This window comes from Colossoma macropomum, unplaced genomic scaffold, assembly GCF_904425465.1.
Source record: "Colossoma macropomum unplaced genomic scaffold, Colossoma_macropomum, whole genome shotgun sequence".
In the NCBI taxonomy this organism is placed as follows: Eukaryota; Metazoa; Chordata; class Actinopteri; order Characiformes; family Serrasalmidae; genus Colossoma; species Colossoma macropomum.
The window spans coordinates 10,332,520-10,352,105 of NW_023494795.1; the positions used below are offsets into that span (position 1 = coordinate 10,332,520).

Genomic DNA, 19,586 nt, shown 5'->3' on the forward strand with positions numbered 1-19,586 from the left:
GCCCATTTTGAATTTGATGGCAACAACACGTTCCTAAAAAGTTGGGACGGGGGCAACAAAAGGCTGGTAAAGTTGTGTAATGCTATAAAAAAACACCTGATGGTTGATTGGCAACAGGTCAGTAACATGACTGTGTATAAAAAAACATCCCAGAGAGGCTGAGTCTTTCAGAAGTAAAGATGAGGAGGGGTTCACCACTCTGTGAAAGACTGCACGATCAAATAGTGCTTTTTTAACGACAAAGCTTGTTGTCAGTGCACAGTTCAAAAGACAGCATTCATGATGGTATAGGGGTGCATTAGTGCACATGGCATGGTTGGCGTGCACATCTATGAAGGCACCATTAATGCTGAATGATATATACATGTTTTAGCAACATATGCTGCCATCAAGATGACGTCTTTTTCAGGGAAGGCCTTGCTTGTTTCAGCAAGACAATGATAAACCACATTCTGCATGTATTACAACAGCATGGCTCCATATTAAAAGAGTCCGGGTGCTAAACTGACCTGCCTGCAGTCCAGATCTGTCACCACTGAAAACATTTGGCGCATTATGAAATGAAAAATATGACAAAGGAGATCCTGAACTGTTGAGCAGCTGAAATCCTATATCAAGCAAGAATAGGAAAACATTTCACTTTCAAAACTACAGCAGTGTCTCCTCAGTTCCCAAACACTTGTTGTTAAAAGAAGAGGTGGTGAAACACAGTGGTAAACTTGCCCCAGTCCCAACTTTTTTGGAATGTGTTACTGGCATCAAATTCAAAATGGGCATATATTTTTCAAAAAACAATAAAATTTCTCAGTTTTAACATTTGATATGTTGTCTTTGTGGTATTTTAATTTCCTTTGGTTTACATGATTTGCTCATCATTGCATTCTATTTTTATTTACATTCTGCACAGCGTCCCAACTTTTTTGGAAATGGGGTTGTATATACAAACACAGGTTCGGAATGAGCTTCCGCAGTACAGCAGTACATTAACACTTAAATTAACCACTACCAACTGATCGAGCAATGATTCTATGCACTGATGGCAGTTCTTTTTTAATATACAGCATACATTATGTAGAAAGAAGAGACATTCCAAGCATATATGTGTATTTAAAGTATGTTTTTGATACTAACATTTTAACTCAACATACTTTTAGTGGTGTTATTACCACAGAACGTGCTCATGGATCTTTGCTTTGCATTATAGACTGCATGTGCAAAAGTAGACACCTGCCCATCCAGTGTTTCTTTGGAAATCAAGGGTATCAACAGGGAGTTCATCCCCCTTTGCTGCAGTAACAGTCTCTACTCTTCTTGGATGCTTTATGCTAGATGTTGGAACAGCTGTGAGGATTTGGTTGCATTCAGCCACAAGAGCATTAGTGAGGTCAGATGCTGATGTTGGATGATTAGTCCTGGATCACAAACTCCACTCCAACTCATCCTAAAGGTATTGGATGGAGCTCCATCACTCCAGAGAACAGTTATAACACATTTATACTGCTCCACACCACAGTTCTGGGGTTTTTACACCCCTCTAGCTAATGCTTGGCATTGGACATGGTGACCTGGTGACTGCTTCAGAGCGTCCCATTCTATTGGCAGTGCTTTTCAATAGAGATTAAACAACTGAACAGCTGTGTCAGCGATGGATGCCCCTTAAAGTGGCTGAATTCACTGAGAAGAAGGGGTGTCTGGATACTTTTGGACATGTAGTGTATATTTCATTAGGTATGCAATTAAATGTAAGCACAGTGTGCTTGGCGTTTAGATTTTACTGTGCAGTGTTACTGTTGGTATGTCAAAAACTTTATGTACTTAATCTTATGCATTTATTCATTTTTGATGCAAATGAATTGCTTCCCATACAGTCAGTTATGTGTTGTATAAAATGACTGGACATAACAAATAACCGTAGCATATCTGAGTAATTTTGGCGCATTCATCAGGAAATTTAACCACAATGGAAAAGATAAGGGGGTGTTTTTAAATTATGCAAAGAAAAAAAGTAAAAAACAACAAAAATGGAGATATAAGGTTATTGCACAACAGTGATTATCTCACATTTTAGTGTAAATTGCATCTTTTTATAATAGTGCTATATTTGTGTATATCAATGTTATAGGCTCCTTATTATTGAGATCGAAGAGGGGAATTGTTTCCTTGTATTTTTATGTTCAAAAAGTTTATGTTGGTTGTCTATTCTCTGTTTTTAAGAATAAAATCTGTTGTTCTGAGAACAGTCTTGGCAATATTTCATGTTTTGGTTTTGCATCAAAAAGCAGAATAATGTCAAAACGCTCTAATAGGCTGTTGATGGCCGAGGGCATAATCTCTTAATCTCTTAATTCCCTAGACTGACAAACCATGATTAAACCTTTAAACCTTTAAAATGTGTTTATGCTCCATTTGAAGACAAAGGCTTCAATGATAGTGGTCACTTTTGCTAATTTTAGCACTCACCCGCCCCCAAAAAAGTGGTAAATTAAAGGGGAATTTCACCAATTTTTAGATTTTTTTGCATAATTTATACAGTGAGATATAAACAAAGTCATTTAGAGTGGTTTGATGTGAAGTGGTTCACTGTAGAGAAGCTTAGAGACTCAGATTTCTATACAGTGGTGGTGATGGGAACCAGGGGTCATGATGTTTACAATACAAATATGGCCATTTCATTTACCTTCCAAAACCACTGGTGAACCTACACGTGTCTGAGTTTTTATTTTTAATGATGATGATTGTAAAATAGCGGTAAGTGTGAAAAAAAACTTTTTTGGGAACTATTTAAGTTAATTTGTCTGAAAATACACTGCATGTTCCCCATGAACAGATTAAAAATAACAGTTTTTCTCTTGAGATAATGAGTTTTTTATCTTGTTATCTCGAGATAACAAAATATGACTATAATAATGAGTTAATTATCTTGTGGTTTTGAGATAACAAAAAATATCTTGAGATAAAGAGTTATTTACCTTGTTATTTCAAGATAACAAAACTTGTTATCTGGAAATAGCAAGTGTCTTATATTGTTATCTCAAGGTAATATAAGCAACTCATTAAGAGATATCTCGAGATAACAAAAGTTATCTTAAGATAACCAGTTAGTTATCTTGTGATCTCAAGGTAACATAATTGTTATCTTGAAATAATAATTACTTATATTGTTATCTCAAGATAGCAAAGTTGTTATCTTAAAATAACAAGTTTCTTGTATTGTTATCTCAAGTTAACAAAGTTGTTATCTTGAAATAGCAAGTTACTTATTTTGTTATCTCAAGATAACAAAGTTGTTATCTTGAAATAGCAAGTTACTCATCTTGTTATCTCAGGATAACTATCCAGAAAATTACAGCACCAGCTCATGGCTTCTCCAGACTTTGGTATAAATGTAAACACTCCTGCTCCTTTCAGGACGGACGCTGTAATACCACACTCACACCACAGGGTGTCGCTCTTTGTCCAGATGACGCTCAGTCTCCAGACTGTTCCAGCATGTGGGTTTGTTGTGTGCGCAGGTCGTGTAATCCGATTAGACGCCCTGCTCGTCCTGCACAGCGTGAGACCGACTCGTTTTCACAGGGCGCTCCGCACCGAACCGCAGCGCTCCTCTCTCCTCTTCCTGCGCTCGGCTGGAGGACGCGGAGCTCCGACCCAAATGGCGGCGCGTTCACCGGCTGGAGGCGAGATTAGGCCGTACCACATTATCGTGTTCGGGGCTTCTGGCTTCACGGGCCGGTTTGTGGTGGAGGAAGTGGCCAGAGCGTGTTCGGCAGGGCCAGGCGGGACGCTAAGATGGGCCATAGCCGGGAGAAACCGCGACAGGCTGGAGAAAGTTCTGCTTCAGGCTGCTCAGGCGCTCAGTACGTGTTGGAGAGCCTCAGTGCTGTAGATGGAGGACCCCCCGCTTTAAACAGCCCCTCATGCACTTCTGCCCACAGAGGCTGTTTTTTAAATTGACCTTGACTGCATGTGCAGTTACAGTCAAACGTAAACATAGCCTTGATTTCTCTAACGCTAAGAAACCTTTAAACTGTAGCCTATCTAAGGTGATAATATCTCCTTTTGGTAGTTAATCTGTTTGTAAATACAGGCCTGTCATTGTTTTGTGGGCCTACACTGTTTCTGAGTCTAGACATGCAGTCATAGAAAGCTGGGATTAGATGCTTGAGCAGATTTTTTTATATTGAGATTATAGGATAGGATTATATGGGGCTGGGAATAGGCTGATGTTGAGCATTTAGGCAATCCTCTCATAATCTCAAATTGCCTGGATTGACAATCCATGTTTAGACCCACAAAATGTATTTATGCTCCACCCAAGGCAAAAGGCTTCAGCTGAAGGGCTGTAATGCTAGTGGTCACTGCAGGGTCAGTTAGCCAGGCTTGATACATTGGAATTGGTGTTAGAGGTGACTTTCTTTTTTGATACTGACGCAAATATTGAAACCTTGAGTATTGGCTCATGTTGATCTGATATTTTTCATTTTAAAAACAACTATGCTTCAAAACGAGTTTTAATGGAAGCACTGAAAATGAGCATCAAAAATACACACATAGCAAAAAGAGTTTTACATGTTATCAAAAATGTTTATTGGCAATTATGATAGCAAAGCACTTTTTGGTGCTGTATCGAACGATTTAATGAAAGGTGATTTAACGGGGCCATTATCCTACATTATACTTTTTACTATTTTATTTATGTATTATGTCCACTTGTTTGTGTGGTTTTATGTGAAAACAGGCAAAACAGTTTTTCAAGACTTTTAAGAGTGTGTATACATGTGTGTATACACCTCTCTCTCTCTCTCTCTCTCTATATATATATATATATATATGTGTGTGTGTGTGTGTGTGCTATATATATATATATATATATATATATATATAGCACTGTTGTTGGAAGATTGCCTCTCCATTTTGGACATTTTTACTGGTTACCCTTTACCATGTATGATGAATGGACTGAAAGAAACGGCGGGTAAAAAGTCTGGTTCCATTGACTTACATTAAAAGTAAAGTAAGTTTGTTTCCTCCTCCTGTAAAGGTACCATTTTGGAGACACAAGGATTTCTTCTGACAACAGCGAGACATATATATATATATATATATATATATATATATATATATATATATATATATATATATATATATATAGAGAGAGAGAGAGAGAGAGAGAGAGAGAGAGAGAGAGAGAGAGAGAGAGAGAGAGAGAGAGAGAGAGATGGGTTTGACCTCTGTTCTGATTAGCTACTCTGTATTGTGTCACATTTAAAAAAAAAAGCAGTCTGCTTATTACTTCATTGTAATGGGCAGAGCTAAACTGCTATAGTCTGAATGGATGTAAGTAAATATTTTGGTTTTCGTGTCATCACAAAAAACAGTGAATTAAATTCAGGCTCTTTTTTTGCAGCTTATAGTTTCCATAAGCACATATCTGGTGAGTCAGTGGTACATTTTGATATGTTAACAATGTTATCACGCTACGTCAGACTCTTTTATTTCAGAAAACTTTCTGTTTTCCATGATTTGGGCACTTATGAGAAACATATACATCAGGTTTTCCATCACAGAGCCATTTAACCCTTTATGTATTCATAAAGATCTTTGAGTTCTTTATATAATTACTGCCTTTACTAAAGGAGAGTCCCAAGGGCACTGCTAGCCTTCTAGTAAGTGAAGCTGACTTATATGGTGGACCACTACAAATTATACTTTTCTTACACCGTTAAAGCTGCACTATGTAAGATTTCTTAGTTAAAATTGAAAGACGTAACATCACTGAGTCAGGAGCAAAAAACAGGCATATAGTGTGTGCTGTGAGTCACCCTGAAATAATAATAAAATAATAATAATGAAATGCTTTGGATGTATCGTAATAATAATAATAATAATAATAATAAATAAAAATAAAGTAATAAAGTGTGAAATAATCATTTAAAAGTCAGTGGTATTGGGTCAGATTTTGCATGAGTATTTCCGACAGCGTCGAACATAGAGGCTCAAAAAAAGGTCTGGCTTAATGCTTAGGTCTCAAATGCAGAGTCAACATTATATTGATGACAACAGTAAATACGTCCTTCACCAAGTTTTGAGGTCTCTTTGAATTCTCTTTCAACACACGTGTATCATAACACCATACTGTTGTCCAGGTAAACCAGAGCTGAGGAGTGTGGAGGTCATTGTGGCAGACGTGGCTCAGCCAGAATCCTTGGCTATTATGTGCAAGCAAGGCATTGTTGTCCTCAATTGCGTGGGGCCGGTAAGTTGTAATGTGTGTTAAAGCTGTAGAAAGGAGGCAGTTTCCACATCTGTAGAGTGTGTTCTGTCCCAAGGGTCCTGTGTGCCCAACACAAATAGAGCTGTTTACTGTGAACCCTGCTGTCTGTTGTGTATGGAATATAATCCTAGGTGTTAACTAGTGTTCTCCCTCCTCCCAGTACAGGTTCTATGGAGAGCCGGTGGTTAAGGCCTGCATAGAGAATGGAGCTCACTACATTGACATCTGTGGAGAGCCACAGGTAGATCATTTTATCCAGTGCCAAGTCAGCATGTTTGCTCATTTCAGTGTGCTATTTATGTCAGAGCCTTTGAGTGTGCATGTTCTCCAATTTACATATGAACCTCTTCAACTCCTTGAGACCACCGGTGCTTCCAAAACGCACTTCGTTATATTCTTCATAACTTTCATATTTCATAAGCTACATTCAATAGATGGGTGTCGTATGAGAGCTGTAACTGTCTTCTTTCCAGTCAAATAGATGGGTGATGTAATTTTAAACCCTTATAATAAAAGAAGCTGAGCTCACAATTTTTTTCCTACTGAAAGTCGACCCAGTTTTCCACAAATCTGGGCTGTAAACTATAAACAGATGGCGTCTCTTCAGTGATCTGCTCTGTAAAAATTATTATTATAAAAAAAATACAAAGAGCGTCTAAGATTTTCGGCTTTCAGCAGTAAATTGTAAGCATATTGCAATATGTGTAGATCATAAAACACATGTTCTGTTAATTTGGGAGGAGCTTAAAAAATAAATAAATAAATAAAATAAAACATTTACAGTTATTTCATGCAGTTACTGAATAATTTGCCTTAAGATGTGGTCATGTAAATTCAGATGGACAAACCAAAATATACCCTGGTCAATATACCAGTACGGTAATAATGATTCAGTTGTTCGCTGCATTCCATTTTTTATAGGAATGTAACATCAGAAATCTCTCTTAATGATCCAGTTTGCCCACAGATGCAATGCTTGCACAATTTAGAAAGCTTGTTGAAGATTGTATTTAATAAAGGCAAATTGTTTTCCAGTTTTTGGAAGGAATGCAGCTCAACTACCACAGCAAAGCCCAAGAGAAGGGAGTATATGTCATTGGGAGCTGTGGCTTTGACTCCGTCCCAGCAGATATGGGCATTCTTTATATGAGAGACCAGTTCAAAGGTACATTTTTATACTTTTTTGGACAAAAAATGTCTTGTGTCTTTTTAGGAAACCTAGAGAACAGCAGGGAAAGTCAACAGCAAAATATGAAGCTACATGTTTTATTTTGGTTTTACATCTTTTTTTTTTTACGAAGATTAGGGTTAGGTGTAAGTGTGGTTTATATAATTCTCATTACATATAGTTAGTTACGTACAGCACTGTGCAGAAGTCAAAGACCACCCTTCATTTTTTTTATTACCAGCTTAAATAGCTATTATAGTAATTATTTTTCAAGAGGTGTTTCTGGAAATTACAAACTTAATTCAGAATCAGTTGTGACAGCATTTGATTTGCCTCTAAACACACACACACACACACACACACACACACACACATTTTCTAAGCCACTTATTCTTCTGGGTTGTGGGGGAAGCCGGAGCCTATCGCAGCTTTTGCTTAATTCCTGACAATAAAAAATGTATAACTTTTGACTGTTTTGACTGGAAATTAAATAAATGAAGATGGTTTCTGACCTTTGCTCAGTACTGTATTTAAATGTATTAAATGCGTATGTATGTGTGTTGCATGAAGAGGTTTATTTTTCTAAATCAGTATATAACACAGTTTGCACTTTGGCTGCCCTTTTACCTTTATTCCATGTAAAGTGTTGTTCAAGTTATGTTTTTGTTAAACCAAGTGTCTAAATAGGTCATAACAGCTGCATGTCTCAAATTGTCCTGCTCTTATATGAGGGTGGGCAGTGTAATGATATTTATTATTGTGATGAATTATCTTAAATTACATCACTATAGGCTTTTCTGGGCTTTTTGTTGATTTCATTAGTACTTAAAGAACCCCGAACAACTGTAGTTTACATTACAAAGAGATTATAATTAGTCTTTTTTTAAATTGGATTTTGTGTGTTGCAATGTGTGAAGCATTGAGTAAAATTAATTATACGCAGTTTTTTAAAATGTGGCTTTTTCAGTTCTAATTTGATACCTCAGTAAAACTATGTATCATGTTGCATACCGTATCAAGTATCACGATGTAATGTAGTTTTCTAGATCGCCCACCTTCACTCTAACCTACATTTCTGTCTCGTAGGGACTCTTACCGCTGTGGAGAGCTTTTTAACTGTCAGCACAGGACCAGAGGTGAGCTGAGAGCTTTTCTAAAGCCGGTTCAAAAACCCTGCCTGGTTGCCAGGTGTGGATTAAAGAAATTCGCGTTTGTAAGGTGAACCTTTTTCTGCACGACTCTGTGTGGAGATGTGTCGAGCTGTTTGATCTATTATTAAACTAGCCACAGAGGAGGATCAGAGAAGTCCAAGTTGCATCTGCTAGTGAATAATGTAAGAGGCTTTTAAAGTCACCAGGGTCCTGCACTGGATTGTGGGATTTGTAGTTTGAGAAGCTGCACATTATTTTAATGAACAATAAAGTGACAGTGCTTTGTTATTTACTTAAAATTAAATGTGTTAAAGGGAACCAATGTTTTAAGTTCTGCATATTGTCACCGTCCAATGAAAAACAAGCATCTCCAAAATAGTAACTTTACAGGAGAGGGCAAGAACACTCTTACCTTTCAATGTAAGTCAAGGCAAAGAGATGTTGTTCCAAGTGATTTTAGAGCATTTCTATTGGTCCATGCATCATGAAATTTTTCCACAATGTAAAGGACAGCTGGTGTGTTGAAATGATGTAGAAAACTGAAAATCAACAAAAATGGAGATACATGGTTTTCTTGGACAGCGATGATAATTAAATGATTAATTGAATGAATAATTAAGATGTAAACAAAGTCATTCAGAGTGGTTTGGTGTGAAATGTTCATTTCTAGAGTAAAATATCATCAACATTGTTCACAGTGTTCACAGTGGTGGTAATAGGAACCAGACGTCTGAAGCATTTAATGACTCTAAAAGCTCGCACAAAATTATTGCATGAAATGGTTGTGATTAAGCTGCCTGATGTCTGAGACAATAGTTTTGAGATAAGCTTTTGTCTTAAAACATACTTTTAAATACTCATGACAGAGAGGCACAGGGCATTCTAGGGCAAAATAGTGCCTAATATATGTTTTTTTTTAATTTGCCACTGTTTTATCATCATCAGCATTGCATGTAAAAACTCACTGGTGGACATGTTTAGGTTCACTGGTCATTTTGGATAGTAATTGAAGTAGTAGACCCTGGTTCCTGTCACCACCACTGAGTCAGTAAATTTCTCTGCAAGAAACGATCTTATGTCAAACCACTCCGAATGACTCTGTTTACATGTCAGTGATTGAGTTTTGAAAAATCGATAGAATCATTTTCAGTTGTTTGTGACAACACATACTTACTATAAACAACTATAAAGAAATCATTGGCGCTGGTTGTTTGAAATAGGCCCATGCTTTGTCCTGCCTTGAGGCATGCAGAGCTCAGAGTTTGGCTGATCCTCAGCTTTCTGTCTTCTTCATCAGGGTGGATGCGGCCATGAAGCAACATGGCAGTCAGCCATCTTTGGCTTTGCGGACAGCGCCAGTCTCAGAAGCCTAAGGAAGAAGTTTGGTCATAAACCTCTGCCTGTGGTGGGAGCTACCATTAAAAAGAGGTATTACGTTTACCACGTCTATAAAAGAGTCCATCAAGCATTCAAGTGCTTTACTTGTTTTCCCTGAGTGCATTTGTTTTATCTCTTAAACGGGTCATTCTACAAAAACGTCTATTTGTGTCCCTAGTGTTTACAGATATATTACACTTAAAAAACATGTTAGGGTTACAGTTTATTTATATTTTAAAATAAAAGAATACGTTATATTAACAATTACACCTTCTTGAGCCTCAATTTAGCAATATTGGTTTTTAAATCAATGATCTAGAATTCCAAGCACCACAGAAGAGCTTGTCCTCACAGTCATGTGTAAAGGGTGGGGCCATATTTTGAAGAATATGCAATTTTAACTATAATAATATATACATGACTATGGAATATATAAATTAAATGACGTAAAGAAAACAAATAATAAACAAAAATAAATATTATAAAATATATAATGAAAGTTGTTGTCCCCAGGAGTCGTGTCACTATGTAACAAAAAACTCTTATTTTGAAGTAAAAGTCACACTGATGACATCACTTGACTTCCTTTTACCTGTTTTCTGAGGATCTATGAAGAAAAGCACATGGTGAGTCCACTGTGTCTTTCAGTTATCAGAGATTTCACTGGTGTGACCGACTTTATTTTTAGGTAGTTGTGAAAAAGTAGAATACAAATGGATTAAATTACATATTTTAGTGGATATTGATGATTGACAGCATGTGGTTTGATGCTCTGTAGGAGGCATTTTGTAAAATGCATTTGTCATTAAAAATGTCTCTGGTGTTTTCTTTCTTATGTGTAACTCCAATGAGGATCAGTAACACCAGTGACCCCTAAGGAGAGATAGAAAAGTGGACGTTTCTATAGAATGACCCGAACTCTCTAAATTAACTCTGAAGAGCTCTAGAGTTTCGCTGTAGGCCTCTGCAATGCCTGCCAAGTTTGGAGAGACTTTCCAAAATGTTTTCAATCATTAAACATGTTTTCTTGGTCCGTTTGCAAAAACTATGTTAAATTAAATAGAAACCTTCTTTTGTTTTGAGAAAAGTAATATCTTGTGTGAATATTTGTGACAAGAACTGTATATTCATCTAAAAAAAAAAAAAAAAAAACCCTTCCTTAGCCTATGGGATGTCCCGGTCCAGTCCAAAGGATCAGTATCGGGCCGATACAGGGATATTTGAATGGATCAGGTATTGGCTGTATTAAGAACAGGCACTATCCACAACCTGCATAAGTGAACCACTTGTTCAGAAGTTAACAAAGAGATCATAACGTCTGCAGTGTGGAGCTGTTTTACAGCAGAGCAAGCTGTTATTCTGCATCCAAGTACAAAACTCCCTCCTGCAGGGTTTCTCACTTGCTTTCCAGTTTTAAACCAGCGTTAACAGAAACAGTAGGTTCAAATCTGAGAGAAAGCAGCAGGTGAATGTGCACACATTCAAGCAGTATGAAATCATTCGGTATTCATGAGACTATAAAATGATTTCACATCAATAGTCCACAAAAAACTAAAGATATCACCTCAGATTGTTTACCATTACATCAATATCAAAAATTATGTGCTTTCACTGCAGAGAATTAAGGAACCTGGTAGCAAACATCAGATTTGATCACAAGCTGATGTTAAACACTCTACAAAAAGCAAAACAATCTATTATGCAAATACTAAAAATAAAGAGATTTTACTGTAGTATTAATTAACAGACTAGCATATCTTACCTAAATTACATGGCTCTATTATTAATGAAAACACCAAGATCGGAGCAGATTGATATCAGCTGATACCTGATATTATTTTCCTCATAGTGAACCTGGTCTCGTAATTATGTTAACCTATTGCAGACTGACAAAGAAAGCATGCTTGTACTCAACATTGAAAAGCTAGGTATCCCCAAATTTGCCGGCCACTGTTTATGAACAGAGCACCATGATGTGTTTTGTTTTGGTTTTGTTTTGTGTTGTTTTTCAGGGGTGCTCTTTTCTACAGTAAAGAGATACAGCAGTATTCAATTCCTTTCATGGGTTCTGACCCCTCAGTGGTGAGGAGGACCCAGCGCTACCTGCACCAGGAGCAGCAGCAAGCCCCTGTAAGTACACTACCGACTGACCACTACACACTCAAACGCATACAACTATACATACTGCATACTACGCACTTTCAAATGCATGTAGCTTCAGGTAAATTGCTTCCTGACTGTTATACTTATGTCATAGCAGAAACAGGCCAACCTAGTTTTACTCTTTAAAGACCCACTGCACTCAAAAACTTGCTCTGACTTTTGCACAGTATTGTATTTTATATTTTACATCGTTCCTTCGGAAACAGAATTAAATTAAACAAAGTTTTATTACAACCCCAATTCCAAAAAAGTTGGGACGCTGTGTAAAAATATAAATAAATGTAAATAAAAACAGAATGCGGTAATTTGCAAATATCAGAGACCCATATTTTATTCACAGTAGAACATAGAACACATATCAGATGTTGAAAGTGAGACATTTTACCATTTCATGATAAACATTCTCATTTAGAACTTGATGGCAGCAGCGCATCTCAAAAAAGTTGCGACAGGGACAACAAAAGACTGTAAAAGTAAGTAGTACTAATAAAAAAACAGCTGGTGGAGCTATTTGCAACTAACAACTAACTGCTGGGTATAAAAAGAGCATTTTAGAGAGGCAGAGTCTCTCAGAGAGGTTCACCAATCTGTGAAAAGCTGCGTCTAAAGTAATGCAGCACTGCATTGAAAACAGGCCTGATTCTGTATTGGAAATCACTGCATGGGCTCAGGGACACTTCCAGGAATCATTGTCTGTGAACACAGTTCGCCATGCAATTCATAAATGCAAGTTAAAGCTGTATCATGCAAAGAAGAAGCCATACGTCAACACGATCCAGAAACACCGCCATCTTCTCTGGGCCAAAGGCGGCGTCTCTTTCAGGGAAGGCCTTGTATATTTCAGCAAGACGATGATAAACCACATACTGCATCCATCACAACAGTATGGCTTCACAGAAGAAGAGTCTGGGTGCTGAACTGGCCTGCAGTCCAGACCTTTCACCAATAGAAAACATTTGACGCATCATGAAACAAAAAATCGTACAAAGAACACCCAGGACTGTTGAGCAGCTAAAATCCTACATTAGACAAGAATGGGACAACATTCCTCTCCCAAAAACTCCAGCAGTTGATCTCCTCACTTCCCAGACGTTTACAAACTGTTGTTAAAAGAAGAGGGGGAGCTACAAAGTGGTAGACACAGCCTGTGGGTCTAGATATGGGTCTGTGAGATTTGCAAATCATTACATTCTGTTTTTACTTACATTTATTTGCATTTTACACAGCGTCCCAACTTTTTTGGAATTGGGGTCGTAAATAAATAAATACGTAGTTTATTTTTGTGTGTTATGGATGAAGCTTGAATTTATCACAGTCCAATATTGTAAAATATGCTACTGAGAGGATTAAGATGTGGTGTGAGGAAACTTGTAGCTATAGAACGTGCCTTCGCTAAAGAAACCACCTTGATGTTCTGAGGGCAGTTATCAGTTTGCTAAAATAGATAATAGATTATGTCCCACATCTAACACATTGTCAAATATGGTGTGTAGACCTGTTAGCCTGCAGGCAAAGCTAGCACTGTATTGCATAGCTAGCAGTCTGCACTTTACACTCTATACCTTAGATATACGTACCTAGATGCCGCGTTGCCTGTTGTTCTCTATCTGAGGCGATACGTCTGCACGTCCGCCATGTTGGAGAGGTCAAGACCCGCTTGCGAATGAATTCACTTGTATTGAGAGACGATGAGTCTCAGGATTAAATCAGCCACAACTTCCTTACTACTCAACCAATTTTCACCAAATCTGTTTTGTTATAATCCTCAGACACAGACTGACTTTTATTTCTTTAATAACTGATCGTGATAATTAGCCATCCGGACCTGATGTTAAAAACCCAGTTTAGCGCAAGTAGAAACACCACAATCTCACACACATCAGCAAATCCATCAATGTGTGAATCAGTTCTAATCTTGATACACATAAAAATCAAATAACCCCCCCAAAACACAGTAAGAAGGACGAAGCTGAAGTTGGCTTCCTATTCACCAGCTTCTTGTTCGAGTTTTCCCGTTCCACCTTAAATGGTGCAGCAGTCACTTTCTGGTGCCTGAAGCTGCACCATTTAAGGTGGAAAGGGAAAATTCAAACAAGAAGCTGGCAAATAAGAAGCTAACTTCAGGTTAACGCCGTTGACGTGCCTGGCTGGACCCAGCGTGGCATCTAGGTATGTATATCTATACTCTAAACCTTAGCTTGCAGGCGAACAGCGCCTTAGGCGTAACAGTAATACATACATACAGTAAAACATATTTAACAGTTTATTAATCAACATCGATTTTTCATGGTTTAAATCATGACTTTAGGGGCACTTAAACTTTTTGCAATGGCAGACATCTGTCACCTTCTGTACTGTTCGAAGCCTCATATGAATGTTTATGCTCTGATATTAATCAAACACTTTTCCTTCTCCCAGTTTTAGTAAAGGAGTGATAAGTGCATGAAAAGGGTTTATGTAGAGAACAGATGATGGGTATGATTCATGCTCCATGTGATTCAGCACTCTCTTCTCCTCTCGCCATAGAGATGACTGAGAGTGGTGTCACTGAGCTCGTGCAGGTGCTGACAGAGTGCTGGAACTGTATATTGATGTATTTAATCTCTTAAGTTCTGATGACTCATTGGCTTTTCCAGACTTCATTCTTCACTCTCAAAACTACGTACCTTACATCAGTGTTTCCACCTCTGCAGCACACACTCAGCCAAAAACCTTCAGTTTATTAAATTACAAGATTTAAGAAGTTCCAAGCTACAAATGCCTAATTTGAATACACATGGAAATCAACTATTGCATGAGTTTGAATGTCTGTATCTTCAGCACCAGCTTGGAGTCTTGTATACTTACCTGTTTGCTGTGGTCTGTGGTCGTTGGAGTGATGGTGATTTCTCTGTACTCCCTCAGGTTCAGTATGCTGCGTACGTTGGTATTGGTGGGGTGTTCTCTGTGGCGAAGACCCTCTTTGCAGGCCTGATGTTTTGGTTCATGACCAAATTCAGTATTGGTAGGAGTCTCCTAATTCAGGTACATTTTTTCCAGTGCTCCATCAGATACACCATACACTGCTATCCATCTTTACATTTTAGAGTTTAACTGTCAGTGAGCTTTTAAAGGCCTAATCTCTTTATCAAGAGCTCTGAAACGTTTGAAATTAGGGTTTGTTGTATAAACAACAAATGTAAATAAAGCTTTACCTAAATATAACAACAGTGCTAGTAATGAATGAATGAAAGCTAATAGGGGTCAGTAAAAGCTGGAACTGCAGTCACGCAGATTAGACCCAATTAGATTTCTGTAATTGGGAGACATATTTACAGCTACAGGAGAGCACTGGGTCACTGGGCCTCCAAAACTAGCTTCTGAGGGGCATGCAGAGACACAACAGCGACCAGAAAAAAATGTGTGTGCATAAATTTAATAAAATTAAAAATAAATGACTCAGTAAATTAGATTAAGATTAAGTGACCCTTATTAGTCCCACAACAGGGAAATTTCACCTTCGCAATTAACCCATCCGTGCAGTGAAACACCACACACACACTAGTGAATACAGACACACTAGGGGGCAGTGAGCACACTTGCCCGGAGCAGTGGGCAGAACCTATCCGCAGTGCCCGGGGGCAGTTGGGGGTTAGGTGCCTTGCTCAAGGGCACTTCAGTCACGTACTGTCGGCTCAGGTGATCACACTGGCGACCTTCTGGTCACAGGTTCCCTAACCCCAGCCCACGACTGCCCCACTGTTATTAATATTATTTATATTAATTATATGAATATAACATATCACATTATTCATGTTAATACATGAATTAGAATTGCAAAGAATGATGATGATGATAAATCTAAGAAGAAATACATATACATAGAAATTAATATATTGATAAATAAAACCTAACATTAAATCAATATGTCTGCATTTACTTATATGTCTATTTAGTAATTTCCTGTCCTCACTAATTTTTGTATTTATTTATTTTGTTATTTATGTTTCTTTATTGATAGTTTTTCTTTTTTTTCAATTCATTTATTTACAAAACTATTCATTTCTGTATTTATTTATCAGTGTTACTGCAGTGCTGAGAATGATCCACCACCCAAATACGGAGACAGCCGCTTCCTTGTTACAGCTATTTTACTTGCAATTAATAGAACGTCCCATAAATATTTGTCCGATCTTGTTACATCAAAATTTAGCACCCCTAGGATAAGTGTGTCAAATTGACAGGGAAATTCTAAACTAAATATATTTTTCAGTACTTTATTCAGCTCTGTCCAAAAATATATAATATTGAGCGTTCCCAAAATACATGCCAGTGACCGGCTTCCCGCTCCCCACACATCCTCCAACATTTCCACCAAAATTCACATATCTTAAGCCATATTTCACTTGAAATGGTCTTGCCTCTTTTTACCATTTTTGTTTCATATATTCTGTCGAACCTCCTTTCTTTACCATTAAGCCTTTGTATATTTTAGATATGATTCCTTTGTGGGGCTGAGACTGAGCTCTAATGAACAAATTCAATGTTTCATCATTAATATTGCTGAGTGCATCATCTTTAATTGTTTTATCAAAATAATGTCGTAATTGAAAAATAAAACATCTTTCATTGAATTAGGATAGATTTTTGCCCTCCTGCCATATTTAACCCTAATTGGTGAAAGTTGTGTGATGGAGATGTTAGATTACAGTCTGAATGTAACTGTGTTGTTGGTTATTATTTCCAGTTTCCAGAGGTTTTTTCCTTTGGCTTGTTCTCCAAGGCTGGACCATCAAAGAAGCAGGCATGTGTTTTTAATCATGTCTCCATTTCTCATGGTGTTGTCTTCCACAATAAGAGCTGCTGACAGTTACCGTAGACTAATGTTGGCCAGGGATTCTGTTTTATGTGAGTGTATAATATATTATCTCATTTTAGATGGAAGGAGCCTCTTTTTGCCTTTCTTTCTTTGGAGAAGGTTATTCAGACGGCCGGGATCCCTCACAGGGCAAGCCTGATGCTACCATCACCACACAGATAAAAGGCCCAGGTGTTTTTTTAGCTCCACTATTGCTTCATTAAAAATCGAATGGATTTTTATTATGTCAGTTGTTCTTATTGCTGTTGTCGGATCAAAACTGTGATCTCCAAAATAAGAATTTTACAGAAGAAGGAAAAAACATACTGTAAGTAAATGGAACCAGACTTTTTTCTAAGTAATTTTGGGTCATTTCTGTCAGTCCATTCATCATGAAATTTACACACAATACACTGATCAGGCATAACATTACGACCACTTCCTTTTTTCTACACTCATTGTCCATTTTATCAGCTCCACTTTCTGTATAGGTGCACTTTGTAGTTCTACAGTTACAGACTATAGTCCATCTGTTTCTCTGCATACTTTGTTAGCCCCCTGTTCTTCAGTGCTCAGGACCCCCGTGGAGTTTTTAAACACCTCAGTGTCACTGCTGGACTGAGAATAGTCCACCAACCTAAAATATCCAGCCAACAGCATCCTGTGACCACTGATGAAGGACTAGAGGATGACCAACACAAACTGTGCAGCAGCAGATGAGCTATCGTCTCTGACTTTACATCTACAAGGTGGACTTACAAGGTAGGAGTGTCTAATAGAGTGGACAGTGAGTGGACACAGTGTTTAAAAACTCCAGCAGCACTGCTGTGTCTGATCCACTCGTACCAGCACAACACACACTAACACACCACCACCATGTCAGTGTTACTGCAGTGCTGAGAATGATCCACCACCCAAATAGTACCTGCTCTGTGAGGGTCCATGGGGGTCCTGACCACTGAAGAACAGAGTAAAAGGGGGCTAACAAAGTATGCAGAGAAACAGATGGACTACAGTCTGTAACTGTAGAACTACAAAGTGCACCTATATAGTAAGTGGAGCTGATAAAATGGACAGTGAGCTTAGAAACAAGGAGGTGGTCATAATGTTACGCCTGATCGGTGTTTATGGGACCACGGGTATTTTCGAATTATGTCAAAAACTGAAAACCAACAAAAATGGAGATACGAGGTTTTGTTCTGACAGCAGCGCTATGCATGGTTGACCTTGGTTACTGTTGCCATGCTTTTCAGAGCCGGGTTATGTTGCCACGCCGATCACCATGGTGCAGGCGGCCATCACTCTGCTCAACGAGCCGCAGTGCCTCCCAGAAACGTATGTGCAGCCGGACTCTTCATCACTCAATGCAAAATATGGATCTTGTAGTGATCGGTGAATTGATGGTTCTATTGATGCAAGCTTGTCTTTACATTAACAGGGGTGGTGTTCACACTCCAGGGTCTGCATTCGCAAGAACAACCTTGATTGAGCGTCTCAACAAGCACGGGGTCCAGTTTTGTGTGATGAATGCTCAAAGGTCATAAATAGATACTAAGTAGATACATAAACAGATGACCCCCTTCCTAGCTGTGATGGATGAGCAGAACAATTTAAAAGACCTTTATGTTGTCGAACAAGGGTCATTTCTGAACTTTTGGGGGAAATAAGTGACATTCTCCCTGGGGGGCTCTTGTCATTTATAATACAGGCAGAATCACTCGAAAGAGGCCCTGAATATTCTGTAATAACTCTCTCTAGGACGAAGCAATCTGAGCAAAACAACGTGCAGTGTATGGAGCTTCAAACAAGCCGGGATGCCCCTGGGTCAGAGCGATGAGGTAGGCGCCAGACAGCCGTTGCGACGTTTAGCCTCCGTTTGCAACTGCTGGGTGCATACCCCCATACCCCTTCATGTGTCTGGCAGAAAACGGAGATCACTTCCAGCATCGCATGTAATGCAATCAATTATACATACGTCAAGTTATGTAGTGTATTTTTGTGGTTCAGATTGAGTTACAACAGAATATCCGGGGCCTCTTTCAAGTGAATCTCCCTGTAATATGTGTGCATGAATGATCAAGAATGAAAGACTTTTTTCATTTTTATATGAGGAGAAAGTTGGGTAAAAGGCACAAACTGAATATTTGAACATGTATAAATTAAATTATATAAAATAAACTAAATAAATTCTAGATGATTGTGGGGCCGCTTATTGGCTTGAAGGCTTATCGCTGTTGTCGAAAGAAAACCTCAAAAATAATAACTTCACAGGAGAAGGAAAAAACCTCCTTTGCTTTCAATGTAAGTCAATGGAACCAGAATTTTTTCCAAGTAATTTTGGGTCATTTCTTTTAGTCCATTCATCATGAAGTTTACACACAATGTAAAGGGCAACAGGTATTTTCAAATTATGTCAAAAACTGAAAAATGGCAAAAATGAGGTTTTGTCTTGACAGCAGCGATACACTACTTACAGCTAGAAACGTCCCTGTGTAGAACACTGACACATACAAACATACATCATCTAAACCGCTCATGGCAGGATACACCCTGGACAGGTTGCCAGTCCATCGCCGGGCACTGACACAGTTCTGCTGTTATCTTGCCTCTGTTTTT

At 38.2% G+C, this 19,586-nt stretch overlaps 1 protein-coding gene across 1 annotated transcript; it reads left to right on the forward strand.

Moving 5' to 3' along the window:
• The first annotated feature begins 3,556 nt into the window (after nucleotides 1-3,556).
• sccpdhb (saccharopine dehydrogenase b) lies at nucleotides 3,557-19,162 on the forward strand. The gene is made up of 12 exons (XM_036581399.1): nucleotides 3,557-3,857; nucleotides 6,147-6,256; nucleotides 6,435-6,515; nucleotides 7,310-7,439; nucleotides 8,529-8,578; nucleotides 9,891-10,021; nucleotides 11,983-12,100; nucleotides 15,038-15,157; nucleotides 16,860-16,916; nucleotides 17,051-17,162; nucleotides 18,224-18,305; nucleotides 18,409-19,162. The coding sequence occupies exons 1-12, from the start codon at nucleotides 3,653-3,655 to the stop codon at nucleotides 18,512-18,514; spliced, it is 1,302 nt and encodes a 433-aa protein (XP_036437292.1). The 5' UTR covers nucleotides 3,557-3,652; the 3' UTR covers nucleotides 18,515-19,162.
• Nucleotides 19,163-19,586: the final 424 nt, after the last annotated feature.

Bases quoted from the DNA above. Each gene is read 5' to 3' on its own strand.
- sccpdhb (XM_036581399.1), top strand. From the start codon at position 3,653: ATGGCGGCGCGTTCACCGGCTGGAGGCGAGATTAGGCCGTACCACATT. The intron at 12,101-15,037 runs GTAAGTACACTA...GTACTCCCTCAG, and splicing joins AGGAGCAGCAGCAAGCCCCT to GTTCAGTATGCTGCGTACGT. The intron at 15,158-16,859 runs GTACATTTTTTC...TATTATTTCCAG, and splicing joins GTAGGAGTCTCCTAATTCAG to TTTCCAGAGGTTTTTTCCTT.